Source organism: Musa acuminata, chromosome BXJ1-3 (assembly GCF_036884655.1).
Source record: "Musa acuminata AAA Group cultivar baxijiao chromosome BXJ1-3, Cavendish_Baxijiao_AAA, whole genome shotgun sequence".
Classification (NCBI taxonomy): domain Eukaryota; kingdom Viridiplantae; phylum Streptophyta; class Magnoliopsida; order Zingiberales; family Musaceae; genus Musa; species Musa acuminata.
This window is the reverse complement of record NC_088329.1, coordinates 46,036,722-46,054,487: the sequence shown is the minus strand read 5'-3', so window position 1 is coordinate 46,054,487 and position 17,766 is coordinate 46,036,722. Positions and strand designations below refer to the sequence as shown.

Below are 17,766 nucleotides of genomic sequence, written 5' to 3'. Positions count from 1 at the left end.
GTTTATGGTTCTGTTTCTTCTGTTCCTTCCTCTCTCCCTCGTCGTCCGCTCGTTGCGGCTTTTCCTTCTTCCCACTCGCCACTGTCTTCTCCCTCCCACTTCCTCGTTTCGCCCCCATCGCCAATTCCCAACCCCCCTCCGATCTTTCCTGGTAATCGAACGAACAGGAGATCATTCGTTTCGTGGTGGGAGTTAGAAAGGAGTAGGAATAGAAGGGCGGGAGAGAGGAGGAAGAAGCAAGATGTGCTGCGAGTGCCGACCGCTCGGATGGCTGCTGGGCCTTCCCTTCGCTTTGCTCTCCCTTGTCGTCTCCATCGTCGGCGCCGCCATCTGGATCGTCGGGTACGTCGACAGCCTATATCCCTTTCTTCTTCTTCTTCTTCTCATTCTTCGTTTCAGCATCGGTGAATGCCAATGGATCGATGAGCTGCGCTATCAGATTTTGAATTGATGGGGTTTCCTTTTAATCTTCCTTCTCTAATTGTTTTGGGGGGGGCTGCAATTGCAGGCTGCCGGTATCGTGCATCTGCCCGTGCTGCCTGTGCGTGACGATCCTGGTGGAGTTCGCCGTCGAGCTCATCAAGGCGCCGCTCCACGTCATGAGGTGGTTCGCCTCGCAGATCCCCTGTTAGCCCCTCATCCTCTTTAACCACCCATATTCCGAGGGATTTCGCTCGGTACTCGAACGTCATCTCACCATTTCCGCTTCACATTTGGTTTCTTAGTTTATGCGGTGATTCTTATCTTCCATCGTTGTGCATCCACTGCCGATTCATACTGTTTGGATCGTAGTTTTGGATTCCGGATGATGTTATGGATCAGATGGATGAAAAGATGGAGGGTGGCGTTGGGAGTCTCGGAAGCATGCAGTGTTTGTTGCCCATGATGTCCATGGATCGTATCGAGGAACAATCCATGCATTTCCATCACAACCCAACTAGCGTCGGACTTCCATCTCTCATATTTCAAATCATCACTTAATATTTCAGTCAAGTATCCCGGTCTTAAAGCATGTTATGGTGAAATATTACGATTAGATGGTTCGTTCGTGGGTTAATGAAATTTATATTGTTTAGGAGGAATGAAGTATCAAAGAAATATTCTGATTTAGAGACGCTCTCTTGAATACAAATTCTAAAAAAAATAATAATAATATTTGAATTTCCATTTAGAGAAAGCTACAGAGACGACACAATGCGTGACCAAAACCTCAGTTAACGTAATTAAAGGGCCCAATTTTTATGAATCCGAAGCATACGGACGGACGGACGGCCGGCCGTATTTGATACCTCGATCCAGGCTGCATGCTGTGCAAATTAGGGTCCCATCAACCAACCCTAACTAACTCACCTGATTACTCGGAACGTGGTGGGCCTTGTCGATCCAAGAAATGAACGTTCTTTTCCCTACTCTAAACCCATCACTAGCATTCACGATGTTTGGAGCATCGGAGGGCAAAACTTGTGCGCTCACATGCACATTGTAAACCAAACCCCTACATCCGTTCGATCACGAATCTGGACGACATCGACCGTGCCTCTCCAGCGCATGCCTCTCTGCGCTTCATGGGGCGACACGAGAGGGCGTGAAGCCATGTCTCTCCACGTACATCTTGCCGCCATGGCACCTGTCTTCCTCCTCGGTTTCTTGGGCGTGTGCGCTGAGGGACTGCATGACGCACTTGTCTAAGGAGCGTCAAGACGGAGTCGCCCATGGTTTAACTGCGGTGCAGCGTGTGGGACAACGTCTTCGTGAAGGATTCTTGTTTTCCTCCTCTTTGCTTATAGAGGGCCTCGCTTTACTGTCCGCTTGGTCACTCGTTCACAACCGGTGAGCGACGCAAATCCACAAGCTGCCAAGGAAAAGCGTGTTATTGCTTTCATAGGGGATGGAAGTTTCCAGGTACATTCGGAGTGCTTACCCGATCGAATTATCTGATTTAAGTGTTCGATGCAAGAAATGGTTACCGAACTAGATTTTGCATTTAGATCATAATTTTTGTTTGAGATCTCTGCAAACCATTTAGAGTTGTCGGTACGTAACTCTGATGAAACGAAAGTTTATTACAATGGCCAACGGATTGAGGCTGGCTTCTTTGAAATCGTAGTTTGAGCAGGACAGGACATTATTGTGATCGATGACCGATACATGAAGAGGTGATGGGAATGCTTCTCGCTTACTGGTTACCAGTTGCGAGCTTTGGTTGGTGGTTCTTTCACCGAGTCCGGATTCCATCAAGCAAGTGCTGCATACAGGATCTGATTCCAGGTATCGGGAAGGCCGGCGAGGCACCAGTGGCTGCAGTCCATGCCCGAGTGATCTCCACTGTAAGCGGATGGATGCGCGTCCTTTCTGAGCTGGGAGAGCAAGGTTATGTCGAGCAGATAGACCGGCTTCGACATGGCCCCGAGGACGCTGTTGACGATGCCTTGAGCTGGAAGTGGACCGCCTGGGTACGTCGATCCAGCGACCGGTTGCGTCTGTTTGTTACAGTTGTTCGTATTCTGCTCTCCCCAGTCCGCTCCTCTGATTCCATGACCAAGAGAAGAACCCAGTCAGATCAGATGAAGGAGAACAGAGGTGAGTGGTTTGTGATGTTGCAGAGCTTACTGGTAATGGGTTGGGGAGATGCCTTGGAAGAAGACTTTGGTGGCAGCCGGGTCGATGTTGGAGTTCACCCACTTGGCCCACGTCGTCAGCCCCTTGTTGAAGGCCACCAATCGATCCATGTCTCTGTACACCTGATCTCCATCCTGTACGTAGTCCCATCTGCGCCAGCCCACAAGATTGCTGTGGTTAGACGGAGAGGAGTGGAGAGGTTTTGCATTGTGGTATCAACAAGGACAGAGACAGAGACAGAGACGGAGACGGAGACAGGGCGGATCTCACACGGTTGGCTACTTCCCTTGTGAGTCCACCAATGCCAAGTGTTGAAGACCAAGACGTCGACGCCCAGCCACGCGGAACCGGACTGGATGGAGTCAAGCTTGAGGACGCGTCCGATGGGTTCGCTCACTATGTCCACCAGATAGGTGGTGTGGTAGAGCATCACCGACACGCCATAGTCCTGCAAGCAACATGGCATCGCGTTAGCTGTGGCCGAGCTCATCTCCTCCTTGTTTCTTCCCGTTCTTGTGCCCGGTTCGCTGAGTAGCATCCAAGATGAATTCCGTCGGATTAGGTAAGCAACACACTGCAGAGAGGTTTAGTCTGAGGAATTTCTAATATCATTTGTTTTAGGTGGTCCGGCAGAGGCGCTGTTAGGAATGAGAGTCCGTGACACAGGAGGGAGGGGCCGGGGGAGGCCCTCACATGGTGCATGTTTTGTTGTTGCATGGCCTGACCATTGACAGTCACATGACCTCTTTCTGGGTAATCCCAAGGAGGAAAATGTTCTCGGGCACCCAACTTTATTCCATGGATAACACCAAGAATCTTTTGGTACCGAATTGCACGAGGAAAACAAAAGGAAAGTTTCAGAAAGGGGGAAGAAGTTGGGCAAAGACGGCAAGCAAACGGAAGGAAGAAGAGAAAGGAAGAGTTTTTACACCTCGACCTCTTCTTGTCTTGCTCTCATCGAATCATCACCCTCAACGAAACACAACATGTGAGTTCTTATCTTTCGAGTTCATATTTCCGAATCTAACGTATTGTATTGACAGGATTGTGGGAGAGTCGTGTGTAGGTCTATTGAGACACTGAACCCGTGACCGCAGCATGTTGGGAGCCATCTGAAACTTACTGTAAAGTCTATTTATTTGATGCATTGCATAAAAGAATAATATAGCCTTTGTAACCTTGTTGAAGATGACAGAATAAAAAACACTTTTAAAGAAGAGCTAATCGAAGAAATCGACGGGGGTGGGCGGCGGTGTTTGGCCGTTGGCCATCATCGCTACATGAGCTCAGGACAGGTGCAATGGGGAGAAGATAGACTGGAGATGGGCAGTGCGGTGAACTGCTCTGCTGTCTTCCATGATTAGCGTTTGCTGCTACTTGGCCATTAAACAAATGAGAAATTGGGCACGACATGTGGTGGTGGTTGTGACGTTTGATACGTCCATGTCCGCAAACAAAAAGAACAGACAAAAGCCATCTGAGGAGGGCGACCAAAATGAAAACTGTGGGTGCTCGTGTCATGATTGGTGTCTTGTGGAATTCAGGGAACGAAGGATACGAGGGATGGAAGACGAAGAAGAAGAAGAAGAAGAAGATGATGATGAGCACCTCAAATGTTATGGTGGACAGAGGGGTCTTCCTGGTGTAGGTTGTCTTGGCGTTGGGCACGGCGGCACGAAGCATGCAGCCGAGCGACTCCCACTGGTTGAGGCTGATGGAATCGCCCACGAACATTATCTTCTTGCCTTTCAGCCTCCCCAGCATATCCTGCCCATTGAACCTTCACAACAGAACACCCATTCGCTTCAGAGTCTTAACATTAGAGACGAACTCTGTCGATGCAAGCGACGGCCGAAACACGAGAGAGGAGGCGACCTCGGGAGTTCGCAGGCGTCGGGCTTCCACCGGTACTTGAGGTACTCCTTGTCCGGCCGGCCGTAGCGCTGGCAGTCGAACTCTGCCTCCAGGAAAGGGCAGGTGGAGGAGTCGTAGAGCGGGTAGGAGTCGTCGTAGACCCAGCTCCCCTGGAACATGTTGCAGCTGATACCGTTCGCTCGCTCCCTCCTCCTGGCCGACGTGCCATTGCCGCGGTGGTGCTTGTGACGGAAGCTCTCCGTCGTCATGCCATGCAAGGAGGCAATCAGAACCGAGAGCAACGCGCAGCGGAGCCCAAAGCTCCATTGAGTTTTGGATCCCATCACAAACAGGAGGAAGAAGACGAAATGATGAGAGGGAGGGAGAGGTGAGGCTTTAAGTACGTCTGTCTATGGAGCTTTTATAAATAAATAAATATATATATATATATATATGTATATATATATATATGTATATATATATATATGTATATATATATATATGTATATATATATATATGTATATATATATATATGTATATATATATATATGTATATATATATATATGTATATATATATATATGTATATATATATATATATGTATATATATATATATATGTATATATATATATGTATATATATATATGTATGTATATGTATATATATATATACATATATATATATGCGTGTGTCCGTATATGAAGCCAATGTAAGAAAGGATAGAAGTCGAACATATGAAAATGCAGCATAGTATTTGCCTCCCGATGAACACTATAGTGATTATTGATGCAGTGAAAGGGTAGGGGAATCGAAGGAGAATAATCAACTGATGTGACGCTTGGCACAAGAATCTTGATGAGTATTACATCCACGTCAATCTCTTTCATCTCTTGCCTTATTGCTAGTGTCGGCAGACGTGTTCTTACCGTCACTTTTAGCCGTATCTTTTGCATGCCACCAGCTGCTTCCTGATTGATGATCGATGGAGAAGACGAAATTTGATCCAAACGCAAGAAACAGTGAGTGACTTCATTGAGAAAACACATCTCTTTTTTCTTTCTTTTTGAGAAGAGAGTGAAGGCTATTATTATTCCACGTCCAATGATGTTGCTTGTTGACTATTATTAATGGCTTCCACTCTGCATTAAGATTTCATAAAGCCTTACTCATGCACCGGAAAGGTTGTTCTTTAATCACCTGGAAAGCCTGAGGACCAGCGGAATAACAAGTGGTTTTGGCTGAGTTAAGAGCATTAACTTTGACTTCTTTCCAACTTTTGATGTCCCGTGGAGAAGGACGGGATAATGGACTCGCCTATATTTTGCAGTGAGCACTTGGGGCATCCACCTCTATCCAAGTCAGATCTTTCTGAGGCAGCACAGTTTGGTGCTTCACCAACCATGCGCAATTTTCTCATCTTTCTGCATCCACCCCAGTTTGGTGCTTCGCCAACTATGCGTAATTGGTAGCCTGGTACCACGCTTGGGCATGTCACCATCGCACCGTGCCACCATAGATATCTTTAGTCGCCACGCTATTCTTTGCTTGCTTCCTTCCTTGCGTTTCACCTCTTCGGACCTTTAATGATTCAAGCTCAACAATGGCTGGGAAATCTAACCTACCCCAAGTTTATTGTGCACGGTGTTTGATGCCCAAGATTCACAGTTCCTGAATCTTTCTTGTATGCTATACGTCTTCGAGAGTTCGATGGTAGATTCTCCTGGCTAGTTAATAACTCGAGAATGCAGCGAGTCAATCACGGGGGCAGATGTCATCACCATGCGGCCGGGTCAAATCAGTGGAACGAGATTTGCTGCGAAATGGGGCCTTGTCGCACTCTGTAGTTCTTCTACCTTGGAACACATCATGTGTCTAACGCCTGCACGTCCTAATCTTTCTTCTTTTCTACTCACATGTATCGAGCTCTTCTCTTCATCTTTATCCCCACCAGGTGACTAAATGGTTATGCAAAATCGACCCATGGAAATTTGGAAGAGACTAGACCACCCTGTGTTCTCACAGTTCTTGCATTCATGATCGATCATGTCTGAATAAGACTTGCGACCTTCCACGTTCGGTATTAAACTCATACGAACGATTGCCTGTCATGATAATGATGCAGCACCAGCTCTCTCTCTCTCTCTCGGGTGTTCTGCTGCTGTGTCTTCGAAAGCCCTCTTAGAATCCATTTGAATGTTCGGTAAGAATGCCCTGTAGATCGAATAATTGTGAGTGACGAAGCTTCAACGCTCGTTTTTTGGCCAAAAAAAATTGCTCCTTTGAGGTGCAGAGCCTTTCGTTGCGGGGTCGTTGTTTGCTTGTGTGTGTTTATTTGCGATGCTGCTCATCATGGCACGAGATGAAAGAATGCGACGACAACAGTGACCCCAACGCAGTCATGGATCGAATTGGAGTAGGCTGAGTGAGCTGGCTGTGGCGCACCGAATCCTCCCCTCCCCTCCCCACCCCACCCACCGTGCTGCGTGCATGAGATGGAAGAAGATCAACAGGCCACTTGTGTGGGTGGCAAGGTTAGATGCTGGTTGTTGTCGTGCTGGGCATGCAAGTGGTGCCGTATCCGGTGGGTGGAGTAGCGTCTGGAATCATGCTGGTTTCAACTGGCACGGGCTTATGGATGGGTGATGACAGCCATTGGTGGCAGAAAGGGAGCAGTTGTAGGAGACGGCAATCAATGGCTTTTGGACCCTGCTTCGATTGAGCCGCGTAGGGCCGCGAGCGACGAGGAGGCGAAGGTGACGGCGGAGCCCACGCGGCGTCCGAGAGAAGCAAGCCTTTCGGCCGCAACGTTCATCGGTAGGAAACGAAGGATGAGGACTAGGGATGGAGTTCAAATACTACGGCTAAAGGCCCACTGAGCCCAAGTAAAGCATTGCCTACTACTCCTGTCAGACATGTAAACGAAACCTCAACTTGATCTCAGCTCGGCTGATTAGCATCTCCAAGTATTTTGCTTCTATTCTGGCAAACATACGATGGATTGATGAAGTTATACTTCTCCGGCACTAGTCATATATAATTCATCGAAGATTGGAGATCTGAGCTTTTGAGGGTGGCGACACTCCATCATATACAACCAGAATGTCACCGTGGGAAATTATTTCTTTCAGTTTATCATCCTCCAGCATGCATGTCAACAACTGTGTGTGAGCGTTTGCGCCGGTGCTCATGTAGCTGCAACCCAAGAAGAGAGACGAGTGCAGGTTTCTTGGACCAACCTGCGTCATCCGCAACGCACGGGAAAACGCCAACCACCATGCTCCAAAAACAGAGGATAAGGGCATTAGAATCTCTTATCAACAGTTGACTTAAGATTTAGATTTGGAAGCTTGAGTTGACCACATCGTCAGTAAGGCAAGCTCTTGGAGCTGGAGGTGGCAGCCAAACTCTCGAAGCAAGAAAAATCCTCGGATGCACGAGCTCTCCTTATGATGGCTTGCATGTTCTTGTCAAGACTCTGCTTCACCATCGTATTCACAGCCCTTTTGCCCTCTCTTATCTGCTGCCTACCATCTGAGAGGTGATCTGGTCGAGGCCCAGAATGGCCTCCGGTTCTTGCACGCCCCTCCTCTTTGAACCACTGCAACATCTTGATCGCTCTCTTCCGTGCGAGGGGACTCCCCATCAGCGCCACTTCCAGAAGCAGAGGCACTATCCCCAGCTCCGCCATCTTCTTCCTCTGGACCTTGCTCCGGTGCGCAAGGGCCATCAGTACGTAGGCGGCGAGCTCTTGGCATTTGGGCTCCTCCTCCCACGCCATGATCTCCATCAGAGCTTCTGGGACCATCGCGTCCTCCTCCACTGCTTTCTTCCCCGTTTCGCACAGCATCAAGTTACCGAGAGTCGCCAAGGCGCCCTCCGCCACGCTTCTCATCTTCTGCGACGACTTGAGCAGAACAGGCACCGCGCCACCGGAAACGACGGCTCTAATGTTGTCGAGCTTGGTGGAGAGGTTGTATAGCGCGGCCACGCACGTTAGCTTCATCTCTTCGGACGTTTCGGTGGCGTCCAGGATTCGGATGAGGCAAGGCAACATGGGGCTGGGGTTGATCGGGAAAGTTGTTTTTGCGAGGAAGGAGAGGGATAAGAGGAGGGCTGTCAAGTGCTGGTTCTTCGGAAGGTCCTCGGTGTTCATGAGCTGCGGCAATCGGAGCAGGAGACCTGCCTCCACGGTGAGCGCCTTGTTCCTGGAACATGCAGGATATGGATCAAGATCGATGATAAACAAGTGACGGACCGAATGCTGTGAATGTTATGAGCAGCCCAAGCTGCAAGATATCCGTCGAGACCTTCCAAAACTGGTCAACGGAATAGTTCGGTAAGATGCGCAGAGGTGCAGCTTTGACTTGCAGCGGACAGATAAGGGAAGCCTCGTGACTAAGACAGGTCAGCGTTGACAAAAAAAGTAGAAAAGCGACAAAATTGGGACCCACTTGGGGTTGACAATTGCGGGTTCAAAACGGATGCCGGCTTCTGCTCCTGCACCTACCTACGGGACCACGACATAAGCGACGAAGATAATGGCGAACATTTACTCCCCGACTTCGGTTACGAACGTATTACGTTGACATAAGAAAACGTTTATTTTCTTTAAATCTGCACTTAAAAGGAATCTGTCGGTGTGAGTAACGCAAAGTAGACATCAACAGTGCGAGAGTGGTCGTCGTAGTCATGCAACGCAAAGCAAAGCAAAGCAGCTCTGGTGAAGCATTAACGCTGGAAGAAACAGGATCAGAGACGGAGAGTCTGCAACATGAAAACAGAGGAGGACATCTAATACATATCCTCTGCCTCTTCCTAATTGTTCCTGTTGCTCGGATCAATACTCGTAATCAAATCGGGTTCTATTCGATCATTAGCTAATTCGACCTAATCATGAGGAAGAACTGCTGAGAAGGATAATTCATGGTGGGAATCGATACTTGGTGGCGGACTCTTACACGAGCGAAGCAAGAAAGTATTAGCGGAGGCGAAGCAGAGTACTGGCGTCTAAGACTTGGCGATGGTGGGGTGGAATCTATCATTATTAATCGGGCCTCCATCTCTGATGGGTAGTTCTTTCGTCGAACAACATAACAATTCCAAGAACACAAGAAACAAGGAATATAATAGGTGTTCGTGTGCTACTCACTTGAAAGTGCCGTGGGCTAGTTCGATGAGCGTTTCGACTACAAGCTGCCGGCAACGATCGTCCTGCGCCTGGAGGAGCATGGAAACCAACGGCGGTATGACCCCGAGTGCCGCCAACAAGCGCTTCCTACGGGGATCGCTCGCTGCCAACCTCTTGATCTCCGCAACCGCCGTCACCTTCACGTCGTCGCACTCTCCAAAGTGCAGCTGCTTCACCGCCCTTTGCATGGCCACCACCCCATCCTTACCCCCTTCCATCGCTGCCCTCAAAAGCTGGTATGAGCGGAGGCAGACGGGGGGGGCCTTGGCCTTGTCGGAATTGGTTGCTAAAGAGGAGCAGGCGGTGGAGCAAGCAAGTCAAAGATGCGAGCCAAGAAGCGAAGCGGCAGAAACGTCGTCTTCTTATCGTCGTTTCCGTCGAAGGAATGAGGCGCGCCAAACCCAATATACCGATCTACGGTTCGTCACAGCTTTTCCAAATCTAAGATGGATATACGGTAGCTAGCAAAAGACTAAACCAAAAGGAGACGAGAGATGATAGTCTGGCAAGGGGGAAGAAGCAATGGCGATAACGAGGAAGACAAAGGAGAAAGAACAGGTTGCCGAACATGTTGACTCTGGCAGGCACCGAGTATATTTATCGAGCGATCGATTGGTGAGGCTGTACGCACCGGCAAATATTTGTCATGTTAGGCTACCAAACAGAGGTGCATTGTGGGGTTGGATTTGGGTGCTTGGACATCGGAACACGATGGTCGTCGCGTGGGCGATCACCACCATAACAACACGCACCAAGAGATGGAGATTCCTCTCGTTAACTCACGTGTTGGGCGAACACCGCTGCTTTCGTTGAACTCACAAAAGCTTTCTTTTTCCTCTCTCTCTCTCTCTCTCTCTCTCTCTCTCTCATCAATCATCATCGACATCGGTCGTCCATCGATAATACAAACATTAATGTCGTTGTTCGTCCATGACACGTACTCGGAAGAAGACGCCAACGCGAAGAACAGCATCAGAAGGCGGGGATCAAATGGGGTCCTAATGGCGCACCATGGAACATCGTTTCGTTGCCACCCTCCCTCGGATTCCATTTGATCTACGGCGGCATACCTAATATAACACGAGATCCATCAGCACATCATTAGCCGCCGCCCCCTCCCCACTGCATCGATGGACGGTCCATTTAGAAATCCTCAGTCCGGCCTTGACGAAGCTCGCGATTCAGAACCACGAGTTGGGCCACCGCATGGGCATCACTTTCATCGATCGGATAACGCTCGATGACCGCCGAAGCATTATTGGTGTGGCCCAAATCCACCATGGACACGGCTCGCAGATCAGCATCCATTCGAGTGTTGGGCACCACATAGGAAAGTTGTGAATCCATGACTTCCGATTTGGGTTCCACGTCAACTCACTTAGTCCCGTGATGCACGTTCCGAAATGGTACAAAGAAGAGCTCTCGATTGCATCGGAAAAAACAAAAAAAGATTTCTCTTTTTTTTATTTTCTTTTGTTCAATCATCGGCAAATTGTATTTATCTTCTTTTGTTTTTTGGGAGGGGGGGACATTTAGACTAGTTTTAAACTAGAATCTATCTGTATCTCTGTTTGAAGTTTTTGGAGAAGTGAGATATCAAATCTTTGATAATTAATCTAGTACTAATAGTCATCCTTTACACCGCGGTAGAGCGAGCTGGTACGGCTTAGTTCAGTCCCGGGTGGTGCGTAGATCATCGACGTCGACGTTCGGTCGGCGAGGACTGTAGTATGACGGGGCGGGGTTTGGGCTCTGTATCCCAAGCTGAAAGATCGCTTGGGATTGCAACTGGGGGGACATGTCGACGGCACACACTTCTGATGCTAAAAAGCTTGACAAATAACGGAATGTCTGTATCACACTACCCAGGAAGTTTAATCCATCGTACTATCATTGCCCCCCAAGATGATACTAAGGATATCAATATTGGATTGATGTAAAGAATGGTTTACAAGCGAGATACGTAGGGCAAGAGCAGATCGTTACTATTGTTGCGATTGCTGTTGCTGTGAGGGCACAGGCGTTCCCTTCGTTTTCCTTAAGTCCGTCCTTCGTTCTTCTTAAATCCATCAACTGTTGACAGATCAGCGAAGGATATCGTGGTGAGGCCGTGGAGCCTCTTAGGAATGTGGCTGTAGTGGCATTGGTCGCTGGCCGAAGACAAGGGCGAGCTTCGCTTTTCTCAACGACCTTGGTCGTTGGCCAAAGGCAAGAGCAATCGGCAGTTTCGCTCTTCTCACTGCTCATACGTCTCTACTCCTCTTTGCCTTGGTCTTCTTATGTCGTTTTTGCCCGACACGTCTCTACTCCATGGAGCTGCCAACGAACAGAGCGCCCAGTCCTGGCCGCCGGAGACGCCGATACCACATCCAAACCAGGTCTTTATCGTACCACCTCTCGACCAGCGCACACAACTTTCAACCGCGCCACTACGGCTTCCCCAGGACTAGTTACAGGTGCATCTTAAGGAACGTGAGCTCCTGGCGGTCGTCGGCCCGAGCGGCGCTGGAAAGACCACACGGCTGTCTCGTGCCAATGAAAACATACCCAGCTACTGGATCTTCATGCACCACCCGACCTCGATCGAGTATCCTTTCGAGGCTTTGGTTCTGAACGAGTTCGGCGGGCAAGGGGATGTGCTCTTGATGGAGGGATGCTCCTGAGGCGGCCGGGTGTAGAGGAGTTCCAAAGGTGGAGTCATGTAGGGATGATGCTTTCGTTCGTGTGTGGGGTACAGGATCCTCTGCTTCCTTGTTCTCTGGTGTAGATGTTACAGGTTGAGAAGATAGCCTCTTCCTCCTCCTCTCGGCTTCTGCTTCTTTTGGCAATGGGTCGAACTATGGAACGGAGCTCTGATCGCAAAATAACATCTTTACGGGGCGTGTTTCTGTGAAATTTAATTAACTCCAGGGGTGTAATTATAAAAACGAGTGTCAGGTATATTTGAAGAGGGCGTTGGAAGAAAACCCCAAGTCGCTGGCTGTTGCGCTTTCTCTGTTTCTTTCCATCTATGGCGGCGGCTCAACCCTTCGCCCCTTCCGCCTCACTCTCCACGGCCTTGAAGCCGGCGGCACCAAGAACTTTAGGTTTTGGGTCTTCCTTCTCGTTCGCCAAGTCCCCTAGCCATCTCCTCCGCCGGATACACACTCATGCCGCGCCCGGTGGTCGAGTAGGCGGCGCTGCCCTTGCAGCTCGGATGGTCTCTTCCCTGCCTTCCATCGGTGGGTCTGTCACCTCTCTCGACTTCGAGAGCTCGGTGTTCAAGAAAGAGAAGGTCAACCTTGCCGGCCACGATGAGGTCTTTCACCCGTATCCACCCCGATTTCATTTTCCTTTCTCGCCCCGGTCTCTTCATACTTTTGTTCCTTTTTTCGGGTGGATGGGGGCTTTGACCTTCTTTTGGGCTCTTGTGTTGCTTACAGTATATTGTTAGAGGTGGAAGAGATCTGTTCCATTTGTTGCCGGACGCGTTCAAGGGGATCAGGCAAATTGGTGTGATCGGATGGGGGTCTCAGGTGCAATAGCCCTATTTTGGCACCACCTTTTTTCTTTCGTAGATGCAAAGACGTGTTCTTCCCTATGTCTCCTTCCTTTCAGTTTCACTAGTCCCCCCGTGTTCACCTCATGGTTCACTCGTTTGTGTATCTAACACCAAGGTCTTTCTTGTTCCGTAGGGTCCAGCCCAGGCACAGAATTTGAGGGATTCACTTGCCGCGGCGAATTCAGATATCGTGGTCAAGGTGATGCTGCTTTTAAGTTTCATTTTTCTTTTCGTGTTTATCATTGCTTTTGAGGTGAGATCTTTCATGGTCACCTTGGAAGATCCAACTTATACGTACCCTTATGTACTGCCTATATAAATATGATGTGTTTGTTCAAGATGTTAGAGTTTACGTATCCAAAACACTTAATGAACTACCGACAAGATAATGAGGATGTCTATTAAAACTCTGTGGCGGTTGACTTTTAGAAATTTTGGCTTTCTAATTTTGATTTTTCACCTGCAAAAAAGTATAAAATGAGGACTCCAAAAAATGACTTCCCTTTATATATTATAAACCTACTATCAGCTTCCTGTCATCTTTGCCTAAAAATGGTTTCCTTAGTCATTTAGTAAGATTTGTTGTGCTGATCTGTTCACGTCGTATTTTTAGTTGTATGGAACCTTTTATCTTCTCCTGGCTTTTTAACCTGCATGATTGTTTTGAAACCCCAACATCGACAAGGTTGCCATGTGGGATGACAGACGACAGATTAAATGTTTTCTCTTCCAGCAGATTCCGTTTACATGGTTCTTTGATCTATTGGTCTGTTCGATGTTTTATTCCCCTCAATTATATATTTATTGGATCATCAATATCTCTTCTGTTCTGTACAAGTTGCTCTTTTTCTGTATACCAGCTGTTGTACAACTAAGAAACTGTGGCGTTGAACCTATCCTTCAATTATTCTAGTGTTCTGTGCTTGTGTATCCTTAAGCATTGTGATTTGCACACCTGCAGATTGGCCTAAGAAAAGGTTCTCGATCTTTTGATGAAGCACGCGCTGCTGGATTCACTGAAGAAAATGGAACTTTGGGTGATATCTGGGAAACAGTTTCTGGCAGTGATCTTTTATTGTTGTTGATTTCCGATGCTGCACAGGTTAGCTGTTGAACATATAGAATCTGCAGTCAAGAGGATTCAATTTGTGTGCTGGTTTGCATGGTCTGGCAGATTTCCAACTCATATAGCTTGAAAACTTCATTATAATGATCATGGAAATATGTAAACAAATAACGCTTACAAAACATCGGGAAAATAGCCCTATCAAACTTGTAACAAAAGAGGTTTCTTTGAGACATTAAACGACACAGTAGTTAATTGAAAGTTGATCTCCATTATTTGCATTATCTGCATTTTGTCTTTAAGTATTTGGTTTCGATTTAATGTTGACCAGCATGCTTATTTTATTTTGCCAGTTTCCTTAGTGTTAATATCAATACGAGCTTTTGTAGGTCAGCGTGTTGGCAAAATGTCTTGCTAATTTACCATAAGTTAACAACACCATTTTGCATGTTAATACTCCAGGCGGACAACTATGAGAAGGTATTCTCTCACATGAAGCCAAACAGCATCCTGGGCCTCTCCCATGGCTTTCTTCTTGGACATTTGCAAACACTTGGTCTTGATTTTCCCAAAAACATTAGTGTGATTGCTGTATGCCCCAAGGGAATGGGTCCTTCTGTTAGAAGGTTGTATGTCCAAGGGAAAGAAATAAATGGTGCAGGAATCAATTCTAGTTTTGGTGTACACCAGGTACCTTCATGACCTAGAAGTTTGTTTCATGAACTAATACCTGCAATGTTGATACACAGTTGCTTTCTATGTCAACAGGACATTGATGGCAGGGCTGCAGATGTTGCTCTGGGATGGTCGGTCGCTCTAGGATCACCTTTCACCTTTGCTACCACATTGGAGCAGGAATATAAGAGTGACATTTTTGGAGAGCGCGGTTAGTCTGTTTGCCTGGTACAGTGTTGCTTTTCAACTTCGGTCAGTTGTATAATTTAGTTTGATTGGTTGCAGGTATTTTACTCGGCGCTGTGCATGGAATTGTGGAGTCATTGTTCAGAAGATACACTGAGAACGGAATGAGCGAAGAACTGGCTTACAAAAACACCGTAGAGTGTATCACGGGGATCATATCAAAGACCATTTCAACAAAGGTAAATGTATCTGTTTTGTGTTTCTTATTCAAGGGATCTTACTCATACAACTGAATTCCAGGGTATGCTTGCTGTGTACGATGCTCTGTCTGAAGAGGGGAAGAAAGAATTTAATGCTGCATATAGTGCATCATACTACCCTTGCATGGATATATTATACGAGTGCTATGAGGATGTTGCATGTGGCAGTGAAATTCGCAGTGTCGTTCTAGCTGGACGACGCTTCTACGTAAGCTCTTAAGCATGGTCTATGCAAATATTATGCTTATTTTCTTTTTCCGACATGATGTGAAAATGACATGAATGTTGTGCTTATTTTCTGTGTCAGGAAAAGGAGGGTCTTCCTGCTTTCCCAATGGGTAAAATCGATCAAACACGTATGTGGAAAGTTGGTGAGAAAGTTCGTGCCGTTCGTCCTGAAGGTGATTTGGGGCCTCTGCATCCGTTTACTGCAGGCGTTTATGTAGCTTTGATGATGGCACAGGTATAACATATTGTATTGTTCTTTGTTTGAATCTCGTACATGTTGCTTAAATTCTGTTCATGTTCCTTGACACCCTTGATGGCATGAACTATGTGCAGATCGAGGTCCTAAGGAAGAAGGGACACTCCTATTCGGAGATCATCAACGAGAGTGTCATAGAGTCTGTTGATTCACTGAACCCTTTCATGCATGCTCGTGGGGTGTCATTTATGGTGGATAACTGTTCCACGACTGCACGTCTGGGATCAAGGAAATGGGCTCCACGGTTTGATTACATCCTCACGCAGCAGGCTTTTGTTGGTGTCGATAAAAAGAGCCCCATTAATCAAGACCTCCTCAGCAACTTCTTGTCTGATCCAGTTCATGGTGCAATCGAGGTTTGTGCACGGTTGAGGCCAACTGTTGACATCTCAGTTCCACCCGACGCGGATTTCGTCCGCCCGGAACTGCGGCAAAGTAGCAATTGAGATGTGATTAGTTTTGATACTCGGACCAACAAGTGTGTGTTTGTTTGAGAGGTTAAACTCAAGGAAAGCTTCCTAAAGATGCAGTTCCATCAAGCCTCCGGAGAAATTAGGCTGCCGATTATGTAGCTGGTAGTGAAGCGTTGTGGCGTTTGTTTGTAGTTTTGCACGTTGAATAATATGGTGCTCCACTGAGCATCGTTCGTGTTGTTTTCGTCTTCGTCGTCCGGCAGTAAATTGGTGATTATGTACCCTACTAAGACAATATTGTTCTCTTTTTTAGATCTTTTTGACGGAATGGAATTTTTATTGGTTGACAGCAGCCGATTGCTTATTCTGAAAGTTGAAGCTTAAAAAGTGCTTTAGCTGTAGTTAAATGTGGTTTGGTGGCAAAGATGTCGATCGCAAATGACACATGGAAATATTTGGCAGCAGTAGCAAACCAAAAAGAGGAGCATCGGATATGGACAGAGAGAGAGTAGGGAACGAGAAGAAAACCAAATCCATGCCCGCAAACACAAACAGCCACTGTGGAACCCGAGCATCCCTTGGCGTGTGACCCGAAGCCACAAAGAAGTATTGGATCACGAGCGTGCGGTCATAGAACGAATGAGGGACTTTGATGGACTCAAAAGACCCACTCATGTGCCTTCAATTCTAACTCCATCATCTATTTTCCTACTCGATTCGATGCTTTGAAGCTGTGAGACCGACCGGATGGAGGATATCGTCCGTGTGAGGCCGAAAGAACACCGGCACACTTGACCCATGGTGGATCTCAGACATTCTGCGTCATCTTAGTTGCAGGAGATGACGCCTGTGTTCATGTCCTTCACCAGCCATTCAAATCACTCGAAACCTACTCCCCTACCGACTTCACTGTTGCTCGGCATCGGATAACATATTAACATCACACAAAGAGGGGTCTGCGTGCCCATCACAAGGGTAGCACCGGCCTTATTGATTGCTTGCTTGCGGTCATCCTCTCGTCAGGCTCGGAGGCGAAGACACCGACCCCAGTACTTACAGCAGCATGTAAGACAAACGGCGTCCGAGTCGGATCCACGAGTGCTGTCGGAGACCGACAACACATGATCACAGCTATCCATCTCATCATCACCATTCTAGGATTCTCCATACGCATGTGACCTCACCGAACGTTTTACGTTCACCCGCTGATCTCCCCCATCATCATTCATGTGAAGACAGAACAGTAGCGAGCTTCGTAGTCAACTCCATTAACAGTAGCGCCCGGCACCGCCACTAGAGTGCCTGTAGCAGGTATCGTCGATAGGTCCTCGACGTGGAGCTGACATTCGCTTCACGAGCGACGTACGTTAGACATTGATGTAGCGTCTTCCACGGTTGGCGGTCCTTGGGAATTCCTCGGTTTAGGTGATACCAACCCTCCCAATGCAGATGGGCCTAACCTTCTCCTTCATTTGAATT

General features: G+C 47.6%; 4 protein-coding genes across 4 annotated transcripts; 2 read left to right on the top strand and 2 right to left on the bottom strand.

The window, feature by feature from the left end:
• The first annotated feature begins 105 nt into the window (after positions 1-105).
• On the top strand, positions 106-765 carry LOC135638401 (signaling peptide TAXIMIN 1-like). Its single transcript, XM_065151519.1, has 2 exons — positions 106-342; positions 509-765. The coding sequence occupies exons 1-2, from the start codon at positions 242-244 to the stop codon at positions 630-632; spliced, it is 225 nt and encodes a 74-aa protein (XP_065007591.1). The 5' UTR covers positions 106-241; the 3' UTR covers positions 633-765.
• A 1,280-nt stretch (positions 766-2,045) lies between these two features.
• On the bottom strand, positions 2,046-4,872 carry LOC135635543 (protein trichome birefringence-like 38). The gene is made up of 5 exons (XM_065146684.1): positions 4,495-4,872; positions 4,228-4,399; positions 2,892-3,067; positions 2,611-2,769; positions 2,046-2,526 (listed from the first exon to the last, which is right to left on the bottom strand). Exons 1-5 carry the CDS (start codon positions 4,815-4,817, stop codon positions 2,235-2,237), a joined length of 1,122 nt encoding a protein of 373 aa, XP_065002756.1. The 5' UTR covers positions 4,818-4,872; the 3' UTR covers positions 2,046-2,234.
• A 2,558-nt stretch (positions 4,873-7,430) lies between these two features.
• LOC103980031 (U-box domain-containing protein 2) lies at positions 7,431-10,225 on the bottom strand. Its single transcript, XM_009396317.3, has 2 exons — positions 9,624-10,225; positions 7,431-8,679 (listed from the first exon to the last, which is right to left on the bottom strand). The coding sequence occupies exons 1-2, from the start codon at positions 9,878-9,880 to the stop codon at positions 7,839-7,841; spliced, it is 1,098 nt and encodes a 365-aa protein (XP_009394592.2). The 5' UTR covers positions 9,881-10,225; the 3' UTR covers positions 7,431-7,838.
• Positions 10,226-12,558: 2,333 nt separating this feature from the next.
• Positions 12,559-16,639, top strand: LOC135635540 (ketol-acid reductoisomerase, chloroplastic-like). The gene is made up of 10 exons (XM_065146677.1): positions 12,559-12,960; positions 13,085-13,177; positions 13,337-13,402; positions 14,165-14,305; positions 14,732-14,959; positions 15,038-15,155; positions 15,230-15,369; positions 15,431-15,598; positions 15,698-15,853; positions 15,952-16,639. Exons 1-10 carry the CDS (start codon positions 12,673-12,675, stop codon positions 16,318-16,320), a joined length of 1,767 nt encoding a protein of 588 aa, XP_065002749.1. The 5' UTR covers positions 12,559-12,672; the 3' UTR covers positions 16,321-16,639.
• Positions 16,640-17,766: the final 1,127 nt, after the last annotated feature.